General features: G+C 46.2%; 1 protein-coding gene across 1 annotated transcript in view; it reads right to left on the bottom strand.

Annotated features, from left to right (window-relative positions):
* Window positions 1–11,161, bottom strand: part of CEP250 (centrosomal protein 250) — a 45,380-nt gene that overhangs the window by 23,786 nt on the left and 10,433 nt on the right. The window contains 11 exon segments of the mRNA XM_014456491.2: window positions 443–612; window positions 1,253–1,380; window positions 1,604–1,797; window positions 2,553–2,783; window positions 3,867–4,013; window positions 4,784–4,928; window positions 7,010–7,192; window positions 7,504–7,682; window positions 8,183–8,344; window positions 9,008–9,109; window positions 10,970–11,066. Coding sequence (XP_014311977.1) covers window positions 443–612; window positions 1,253–1,380; window positions 1,604–1,797; window positions 2,553–2,783; window positions 3,867–4,013; window positions 4,784–4,928; window positions 7,010–7,192; window positions 7,504–7,682; window positions 8,183–8,344; window positions 9,008–9,109; window positions 10,970–11,066 — 1,738 coding nt within the window.

Below are 11,161 nucleotides of genomic sequence, written 5' to 3'. Positions count from 1 at the left end.
AAAAAAACAAAACAAAACAAAACAAAAAAAACCGCGGAAATTAAAAAAAAAAAAAAGAGCTGGAAGCGGGAGTTGGCACCTTGGTAACCAGGCTAGTCTTATACATATTTCACTCTTTTTTTTTTTTTAATATATTTTATTGATTTTTTACAGAGAGGAAGGGAGAGGGATAGAGAGCTAGAAACATCGATGAGAGAGAAACATCGATTAGCTGCCTTTTGCACATCCCCTACTGGGGATATGCCCGAAACCAAGGTACATGCCCTTGACCGGAATCGAACCTGGGACCCTTCAGTCCCAGGCCGATGCTCTATCAACTGAGCCAAACCGATCAGGGCCATATTTCACTCTTATAAGCAGTAATATCTGGACCTAGAGTTAGCAGATGGAACATTCCCTGAAGGGAGGCCTCTCCCATCCCCTAGCCACATCCACCACCTACCAATTTCTCCTGGAGCCGGTTCACCTCCTCCTCATGGGCTGAATTCAGCTGCTGCAGGGCAGTCTGCCCCTCTTGCTCAGCCTGGGCAAGCTGTCTGGCTGCTGTATCCCGCTCCTGCTCTGCCCGGTTCCGTTCAGTGTCCAGTTCCAGCTTCAAGCACCTTACTTCCCCTAAGATGCAAGGGACAGGATCTGATCTCTGAGCCTCTGCCCTCCTCCTTTTAAAACCTCCTCTTCCCGCCCTAGCTGGTTTGGCTCAGTGGATAGAGCAACGGCCTGCGGCCCAGGTTCAATTCCAGGCAAGGGCACATGCCTGAGTTGTGGGCTCAATCCCCAGTAGGGGGCTTGCAGGAGGCAGCTGATCAATGATTCTCTCTCATCATTGATGTTTCTCTCTCTCTGAAATCAATAAAAATATATTTTAAAAAATATATTATAAAAAAACCCAAAACTCCTCTTCCCTCTGGGCCAGTGTTGCTCAGTGGTTGAGCATAGACCCATTCACCGAGAGGTTGCCAGTTCAATTCCTGGTCAGGGCACATGCCCGAGTTGTGGGCTCAGTTTCTGGTGGGGCTGTGCAGGAGGAGCTGATTGATGTTTCTCTCTCATCGATGCTTCTATCTCTCTCTCTCCCTTATCTTTCTTTTAAAAAAAATCAATTAAAAACACACACAAAACTCCTCTCCCTAGACCTCTGAGCAACTCCCATCCCAGAAGCCCTGAACCTGGCTAGAGAAGGACCTCTAATAGCTTCTCTCTGCCTTCCCGGCTTTCAACATCCCCATGTGTGGCCATTCCATTTGGTTCTCACCTTGGATTACTTCCTTGGCTTGAGTGACAGTTTGAATCTGGACCTCCAGCTGCCCCTTGGTGACCTCTATCAGAGAATTTTGTTGTTGGGCCTCAAACAGACTGCTCTCCAGGAACTCCTTGGCTGAGCTGTCAGGTTCAGGAATCAGAAAGAGTTCTTGCCCATGAAGCCCCTTACCCTTCCTTAAGAGGAGTTGAGTTGTAAGTACTGGCTACTTGAAGAAGTTAGGGGGGCAATCACAAATTCATAACTCATATAGAACCCATACACTTTGGGCAGGGAACTTAGCTTGGCTACCCTTTGCCTTGAAAAGCTCCTTCTGCCCTTGGCTGAACTGGGTCTGGGTCCTACCTGAGCCCCAGTAGTTGATCAGAGAGGTCCTGCCGGTCCCGCTCCCCAGCCTGCAGCCGCACCTCTAGAGCTGCCTTCTCCCGAACTAGAGCCTCCTTCTCCTGAACTTCCCGGGCCAGCACTTCTTCTTGTCGCTTTGCTTCCTGATGTAGCTGCTCCAGCTGAGCTGAGGCTGCCTCCTGCTGGTGACGTGCCTGAGGGGAAGACAGTGGTGAGATTCAGAGCACGGGCAGGATTCTCTCCAGAGTTGCCCACTCATACCAAGTAGCATTAATGTATTTCTCTATCAACCCATCAAGCCCCCAGACAGGAAGCATGCTCTCTTTCGAGCAAGACCCTGTGCTAGGGCTGCAAGAGTCCTACCTCTAAGGAGCTTTTAGTCTTAAGGAGAAGACACATGCATAATACCAGGAAGAAAGTGATCAGTGCCCTAAGAAAGGGACTCTGAGAAGGGAGATTATGTGTAATTATTATGGCAATGAGAAGTGTGGTGGAGGAGAAAGATGACCTTTGAGGCAGGTCATTGGTTCAGAAAAAACGTACTGAGCCCCTGATATGTGTTAGACACTGTACTATAAGCTGGAGGAACAAAAACAAATAAGATATAGTCTTGCCTTCAAGGAGCTTGTGCTCTGATGGTGGAGACAGGTAAACAGACAATTATTATATAGTATGAAGGTGTGGTGTTTGAAATGTGCACAAGGTACTACCAGAGCATACAGGAGAGGCATCTAATTCAAACGGGGGTGGGGGGTGGGGTGGAAGTGTGGGGAATCACCGAAGGATTCCTACAGGAATTCTTTTTAAAAATTGGAAGATATACCCCAAACTAGTAACACTGGTCATTTCTAGGAAGTAAGACTTTATCACTTTCTCAATCATCTCTGTAGTGTTTTGCAGTGAGCATGTGTTATACCCTAACGTGACGGTATGCATTTTGTCTTCTTACCTCGCTTAGTTTCTCTTGAAGTTCTTCCTTCTCTTCTTGGATGCTCCTGAGATCTGCCTGCAGCTGAGCCCCCGTCTCCTCCGCTTTCTGCAGCTGGGCCTCCAGGTGAGTGTTCTTTTCCCACAGGGCTTCCCTGCTCCTCTCCACCTCTGCCAGGCCCACCTGCAAAGTGTTTCTCGCCTGCTCTGCGGCCTCCATTCTGCTGCACACAGACTGGTTCTCCTGTTCTAACTACTGACCAACAAGGGAAAGGCATCAAAGACAAGTGGTTAGTTTAGCGATCAAGTACTGAGACAGAAATCCAAGTGAGATATGACTCTATCCTCCAAAGATGAACACAGGAGTGCTTATAAGAGGGAGACAATGCATTCATTTGATCTAGTGCTTATATTCCAGGTATTAGATGGACTGATGCTTGGGATAGAGATAAAAAGGCAAAATATTATTCTCAAAAAATTCAGAATAAGAAAACATCAAAGATTTCTGGGGCTCAAGGGAACAGGTAGTAAAGAGACATCCTAAATTTGTAACCCATACAGAAGATGCTTTGAGACTTAGGCTCTTCAGCAAATCCTTTTCTGGTGATTGCTGGTATCTCATGCAACAGGAATAAAAACCTAGTCTTCCTGAATGAACAAAATAAACTGATGAACAAAATGGGTCCAAAGACATGGATTCGTGGAGAAAACTGACAGATCTGAAGGGAACAGGGGAGGGGGGAAGGGGAGAGATTAACCAAAAACATATATGCATGTATGCATAGCCCATAGACACATACAATAATGTAGCGAAGGCCTGGGTGGGGTGGGGCTGGGTGGAAGGGGACAAAGGGGAGGAATCAGGAGACATCTGTAATACTACCAACAATTTTAAGAAACCCTAATCTTCCTGTGTTTGTGATGTTTATTATTTAAGATCCTATATGGGTTGAGATCTAGAGGTGTCATTTCATTTGTTGGCTAATAAATTGTTATGCTAATAAAAATAAATTAAATAAATAAAAACCTAGTCTTCCTTCCTGAGGGCACGGCCTCTTTCCCAGCCCTGGTGATTTTACCCTAAAGCCCAAAGGCGGTACTGCTGTAGGTGAGGGAAGGGAGTAGTTTAAAGGCTAAGCCCAGTCCTTGTAGTCTGCTCTCCTCTGCACCATAAATGCTCTTTCTGCGCATTTCAGGACTACATTTGGGAGCTGATCTGCCTTGAGCTGATCCATTTAAGGACTCTTCCTTGTCATGGGCAACAGCTGCTTCTGTCACTGGCTTATCCTCAGTTGGGCCCAGCCCTACCCCGTTTATCAGAAAAAGCTTCCCTCACCTGGAGAAGCTGCTGGTTCAGTGCGACTTTATCTAAGGCCAAAGCCTCGTTTAAGGCGCTGAGCTTGGCAGCTGCAGCCCGAAGATCAGCTACTTCAGCCTTCAGGCTGTTCTCAGAACTCGACAGCTCTGCAATGGACTGTTCTGCCTAAAAACAAAGAGAGTCAAAGGGTTTCCTACTTCCAGTTTTCCTGCAACAGCTCACAGCTCACATCCCCAACACCTGCTGCTTTCCTTGCAGAGATTAGTTAACACTCCATTCCTTCCCTTACAGTCTAACCAAGTTTTCCATTCATTCATTCATTTCTTCATTCACTGAGGAGTAAGAGGAGCTCACATTATAGAGGCACAGACAGCGGGTTGTAAACAACTACAACTGGAATGACATCATAGACAATGTAAGCCAAAGTGCTTTGGGAACCCAAAGAAAGCACGGATTCAGTTTGGGAGAATCAAATATGCTTGGAGAAGAGTTGACCATTAAGTTGGATACTGAGATAAGGAACAGTTTGTGGTTAAAAGGGGAGGAAAGAAGCAGTTAGAGTCATGAAAGAATTAGAGTCATGAAGTATTAGAGTCATGAAAGAACATGGTGGAATTGAAATTGCAATTCATGCTTTGTGGCAGGAGTAAAGGCATATGAGGAGCTAGGACAGGGATTTGGAATGAAGGGGAGGCTAGAAACAGTTTGAGGCAGATGGCAAAGGGCTTTGAATGCAGATCCAAGGAGTAAGGAAGGCATTAAATTGTTTTAGAAAAGAGACTGACATATTTATACTTCAGAAAACTATTCTAATTCTGAGATAAAGAGTATATTGGCAGGGAAAGAACCCAAAAGCACAGACTAGTGATTGAAGCAAAAAATATAAAGAATCTGGCTTGCAGGGTGAAGAATGAGGTGAGGGGAGGCCTACGCACCCTCGCCAACGCTGCGGTCACTTCGGTTTGCTCTTGCCTCAGCAACTCCCCTTCCAGGCGACTTGACTCCAGGTTTTCCCGAAGAGTGATCAGTTCACTGAGTGATTCTGACTGTTTCGCTTCCAGGCCGGCCAGCATCTCCTGACTAAGGTGGGAAGGAGATGGGGCTAGAGGAAGTCTTACGGAGTGGCCATGTGATAAAAGGTAACAGGAATATAATTACCTTTGCTACGCAAAAAACTGAAGGTCTCTAATAAATGATAAGATCTCCAAGACATAAAGTGACAAAAAGGAAGGTGCAGAACAGTGTATGTAGTGTATACAAGATATTGGGGAAAATAAGAATTATGCATAGTTTGCATAAAGCAGCACTGGAAAGACAACTAAAAAATTAATTTAAATGATTACCTAGAGAAGGAAGGAAAATGGGATGAATGAAGCAGGGGAGTAAGACTTTCTCTGTGCAAATCTTTTTACTTACTTATTTTAAAATATATTTTTATTGACTTCTGAGAAGAATGGAGAGAGATAGAAACATCAATGATGAGAGAGAATCATTGATTGGCTGCCTCCTGCACGCTCCCTACTGGGGATCGAGCCTGCAACCCAGGCATGTGCCCTGACTGGGAATCGAACCGTGATCTCCTAGTTCATAAGTCAACACTCAACCACTGAGCCACACCAGTCAGGCTCTGTGTATATCTTTTAAAATAGTTTTGACTTTTGAATCATACAAATATTGATAAAAGTATTATCAATTCAAACAAATTAAATTTTAAAATGTGCTTATTTTTATGGATTGTTAATAATTCTCCTTGGTACAGGAAGAACCATTCCTTGCACAAGTCATGATCCTTATAGTAATCCTTCAAGAATCCACTATTCGTACTTATTAGGTGCAAGGAGGTAGGGCACAGGGGAGGAGGGGTTATACCAGAGGTGAAGAAGGTACAGTTCCTGCCACCAGTTACACAAATTCAGCCCTACCGTATGCAGGGCTCTCCATTGGCATTTTGCAAAAACACTAATCTTCCCAACGACTCTTCAAGGTAAATATTATCACCCCATTTTACAAATAAAGTAAACTGTCCAAGTAGCAGAGCCATAATTTAAACCAAGCTTTTGCTCAGCCTGAAAAGCCTTACTTTTTACAGATTAGCTGGGTCTCTTTACTCTGGAACTACCTTTCTTTCTTTTTTTTTTTAATCCTCACCTGAGTTATTTTTCCATTGATTTTTAGAGAGAGTGGAAGAGAGAGGGGGAGACAGAGAAATATCAATGTGAGAGAAACACATCGATTGGTTGCCTCTTGCACATGCCCTGATCAGGGCCCAGGCCGGGGAGGAGTCTGCAACCAAGGTATGTGCCTTTGACTGGAATCAAACCTGGGTCCCTTCGGTCCACAGGCCAACACTCTATCCATAGAGCCACACTGACTAGGGTGGGAACTCCCTTTCTTGACCAGCTCATTTCCCACTACTTTCCAGGGTAAGTCCTACCCTTTATCCAGCCAGGCTACTCTGAACACACCATAAGCCTTCCTGCCTCCTGTTCTTTGCTAACCTACTCCTTTAGCCCTTCTTCCCCTCTCCACAAATCAAAATATGTCAAGGCCCAACTCAAAGTCTACCCTCTTCTCCATGAAGCTTTCAATAATTAATTGTTATTCCTATGCTCCTGGCCTGAAACTCTATTTAGCTGATACTTCATCTGGCCTCATGCTACAATTAGTTCTTGTCTGTCTTCCCCATCAGATTGCAAACTGCTTGAGATGAAGGCTGTGTCTTATTTATTTCCGTTTCCCCACAGGTGCTGAGCAAAGCCTGGATGAACTTTCTGTATTCATCTTTTTGCAAAGGAAGGAGGAGTAAGCTAATCTGAACCCACTTCACACCAGGCTTCTAATTACTCCATTTTCTAAGAGAGGGGAGTGGTGAGGAGGGTGTGGAATTAAATGGAAGACTACCTGGCCAGCGTGGCTCAGTGGTTGAGCATCGACCTATGAACCAGGAGGCTGCGGTTCCATTTCCGGTCAGGGCACATGACCAGGTTGTGGGCTCAATCCCCAGTGTGGGGTGTGCAGGAGGCAGCAGATCAGTAATTCTCTCTCATCACTGATGTTTCTATCTCTCTCTCCCTCCTTTCATCTCTGAAATCAATAAAAATATATATTTTTAAAAATGAAGGGAAGATCAAGCCCAGTGAGAAGGGACGGGTCACACTCACAGGCGCTGCCTCTCCCGGACAGCCAGGTGCAGCTCCTCCTGCTGCTCCTCCTTCTCGCCCTGAGCAGAGTCCCCCTGCAGCTGCAGCTCCATGTTTGTCCTGCGCAGGCGCCAGGCCTCCTGCTCCAGCACCGCCAGCTGCTGCTGCAGCTCTTCCCTGGTCTCCTGCAGGAGCGCTCGCTCCCTGGAAGAAGGAACCAGAGATGAGCAGAGACCTTGGAACCTAGAGTCCTCCCTGGAAGCAGACATCACAGGGTTAAAGGACAGAGGCATCTGTTTCCTTTAAATTTCTCATCTTCCCTTTTAAGCAGGACACTTTTTTATCACCACAAGAACCCAAAACTGAGTGAGCAGGAACAAGCAGAGCACAAAGCAAGGCAGCCCTGAGCTTCAGGGAGAGCAGGGCAGCCAACCAGAAACACGATGGAAGAGGGTAAATGGCCAGGCAAGAACTGAGCCCGGGGAGGAAGGGGGGAATGAGCAGCCCCTGCTCACTTGCTGAGCGAGTCCACTTCTCCCTGGAGGTCCACAGTCTGCCCTGCCAGAGTGTCCCGCTCCCCAGTGAGCTTCTGTAACCGCTGTCTCAAGGCCTCACCTTCTTCCTCCCACTGATTATGCTGCTGCTGCAAGAAGCTCACAGCTTCCTGACAGCCTGAAAGCTGCTGCCTTAGGTCCTGTGCAGGAAGAGTAGCAGAAGTGAGATGGTGAACAAGAGGGCAGGGAGAGGAGGGATGTCAGAGCCTGAATGGAGAGCTAGGCAGGGGGCTTGGGGGCTGCCATGACACGGGTAAGCTAAGAAGAGATGCGACCAGTCGAGAAGACAGAGGATCAGAGATTATTGGGCTTCTGTGGCTCCTGGAGTCTCAGAGTTCATCACCTTCAAATATATATAGTGTGTGTATGGGGAGAGGGGGCTTAGAATTGGGGCACACTCACCCATACTCTCCCAGGGCTTCGATCGCCAATCTTTGCATTGACTGGCACAGAGAATGTGCCCGTTACCCACCAGTACAACTGGGCAGACACAGAGAGATTCTAATGGGCACTTTGGGGTGTTGACACCTCATGACTGGTCAACATAGGGAAAGGGGCAGTCCAGGCTAGGAGGGTACCTGGGGCACATATCACTCTAGATACCCATCCCTGTGGTTGAGGAGGAATCTGGGGTTCTTACCTGCACAGCCTGGCGTCTCTGAGTCAGCACTGAACGCACCAGAGTTACAGCCTTGTCTGGGTCCTGGGAGTCAAACTGGGAGGAGAAGTCACTATAGTCCAGCTCCAAGGTGCTCTCATGACCAGAGCCTTGGGACATATTGTCCCCTTCGTCCACCATGACCTAAAACCCAGCACAGCAGGCTCATCACTCTGGTGAGCAATGACAGGAGTCCACACAAGTACTAACACCACAGGCTGGACAAACCTGATGGTTTCCTTCTTGGGTCCTTTCCCTAGGGGGTGGGAAGAGGGTATCTAAGAGCAAAACAGGTGGTTCCTTCAACTCTTCACCTTCGGTCACCTAAACCTAGGACTAGCAAGGCTAGAGCACTCTCCCAGGTAATAAATGGTGAAATGAAGGAAGAAGAGGCTCTTGAGGTAACGTAGACCAGAACCCAGCCACGGGCCTGAGAATTACAGGTGGCAATAAGAAAAGGAAACCTGGCCCTAGCCAGTGTTGCTCAGTGGTTAGAGTGTCAGTCCATGGACCGAAGGGTCCTGGTTGCAGGTTCTCGATGTTACTCTCTAGCCTCCCTCCCTCCCACTCTCTAGAAATCAATGGAGGAAAGTAACAGGGGAAGGGGGAGCCTGTTCCAGCAAGCAGAACGAACACACGAATGCTCAGCTACTCCTAAGGTTCCAGTCTTAAAATATGCTGAGAGAAATCATCCCCACAGGATCCTAAGTCCAAACACCTCAGAGAGTGGAAATGTAGGCATGACTGGGAAGCCTGGGGAGGAGTGAGGCATAACCTGGTCATCATGAACAGGAGGTCTGCCAGTACCTGGGTTATATCCTTGATCACTTGCTGTAATGACAGCTTCTCCTCTTGGGCATTCCTACTAAGAGATGCCTCATGCTCCATTAATTCTGCATGATTTGTCTCCTGAATAGGGAACAAAATAGGACCTAAGAGCCAAATTCTCAGAAAAGAATTTATCATTCCAAGGCCCCAAATCAACTAGAGTCTCATTCTGTCTATTCTGTTAACCCACTTTTTTCTTGACCATGCATGAATGCTAATGTCGTCCCGGGAGACTGAAGACAATAGGATGTGGTGATTAAGAGCTCAGTTTGGTGATTAAGAGCTCCAAACTAGACTGCCTAGATCAGAGTTCTTGTTCTATCAGTTACTAACTTGGTAACTTTAGGTAACTGCTCCTTTGAGCTTCCTTCTCTTTAAAACAAATAATTAGCAGTAACTACTTCACAGGTTTTGATGCTTAAATGGAAAAAATTACTCAACATAATGCCTGGCACAAAGCAAATGCTCAATAAATGTGAGCTGTCATTGGAGGATGGCTACTGTCTCTAAACAGCAAAATGATGCTTAAGACTAAAGCCAGCTTGGCTCAGTGGTTGAGCATCGACCTATGAACTAGGAGATCATGGTTTGATTCCCGGTCAGGGTACATGTCTGGGTTTCGGGCTCAATCCCCAGTAGGAGACCTGAGCCAATCAATGATTGTCTCTCATCATTGATGTTTCTATCTCTTTATCCCTCTCCTTTCCTCTCTGAAATCAATAATAAAAATATAGTTAAAAACAAGATTTCTTCTCTTCCTTCCTATCATATTGTGTTAGTGAAGGCCTAATGACATATACCTGTAGCGATGTTTTGTTGGACCAACATTTACAAAATTGAGAGATTTTATGAATTGAGATCTGAATTTCTGGCTTCTCAAAAACGTAACAAATGGGACACACCAGCCCTCATTCCTACATGGCAATAATTTACTTAAGTGAGCAGTGGATACCTCTTCCAGATGAAACACGTATTCTTCAGGGTCCTGTAGTCCCTGCTACTCCTCACTGTTTTCTTAACACCAAGATCAAGTGCTCTCTATACTGAAAACTAAATATGGTAGCCCTGGAAAAACCAGAATTCTTACCACTGACCCACTTCACTCACTTTACCTTATCTGGACCCTGCAGACATTTGAATTTTCAAATTCCTGACAAACAGGAACCAAAAAGGCATAAACATATCCAGCTCCCAGTTGATCCCAGCTGAGATCCTAGGGGTATGCATGTGGGTAAGGGTTCAGGATCTGCCTAAAACCAGAGATCTGAAAACTCTTGGAGATGAAAGGAAATATGGGATCAAGCCAGCAGTTCTAGCGCCCAACCTGAGAGAATCCCTTTGATAACAGCCTTGGCAGATGTCAAGCCAGTGACACACACCTTGCTCCTTCCCAAGATAGACCATTCAACTACTGAAAAGCTCTAGCTGTTAGCCAAACCCTACCAATCTGTAATTTCTAGTCACTGACATTGCTTGTGCCCATCTGGAAAACATTAAACAAGTCAACTCCTCGCCTCAGTGTCGGTCCTTCAGGTATGTGAAGGCAGCCATCACGGCTTCCTCAAGCCTTCCTTCTCTGGGCTAACCTTGCCACACTCCCCAGTTGGTTCCTTTATGACTAGGTTTTGAATCTCTCCACACATCCCCTTCCTAGTTTGCCAGTGTGCCCTTAAACAGTCCCACTCTCTCTGATAAGGACACACTGCATACATATACCATTGTAGTCTCCCCAGGAATACAGTAGGGATAGTAGACAGTTAATATTTCTTGAATGAATAAATGAATGAGTTAATTAATTTTCAGATTCAGCCAATATTTATTTTCTAGCTTTAGGGGGTTTCACCGAGAGAGATTTAACTGTACCCAGTACTACCTGTTCATGAAGGTCAAGGAATCTACAAGCCCACTCCCACCTCCTTTCCAGAACACAGGATCATATACCAGGATCTCCATCGTCTCTCTCAGAGCCTTCACCATCTTTTCGTAATCTTCATTTTGCTTCTGAGACTGGGTCAGAAGAGCAGAGAGCTCGGTCACCCTGAAGAGGAGAGCATAGCACTGTCATCTGGGCAGCCCACTGATGTGAACAGAGCTACTATGCAGCACACCCCATGCCCAGCACAGACTCTCCCA

Source organism: Myotis lucifugus, unplaced genomic scaffold, assembly GCF_000147115.1.
Source record: "Myotis lucifugus unplaced genomic scaffold, Myoluc2.0 scaffold_60, whole genome shotgun sequence".
Lineage (NCBI taxonomy): Eukaryota > Metazoa > Chordata > Mammalia > Chiroptera > Vespertilionidae > Myotis > Myotis lucifugus.
Note: the sequence above shows the minus strand (reverse complement) of the source record. Positions and strands in the feature narration are given on the sequence as shown.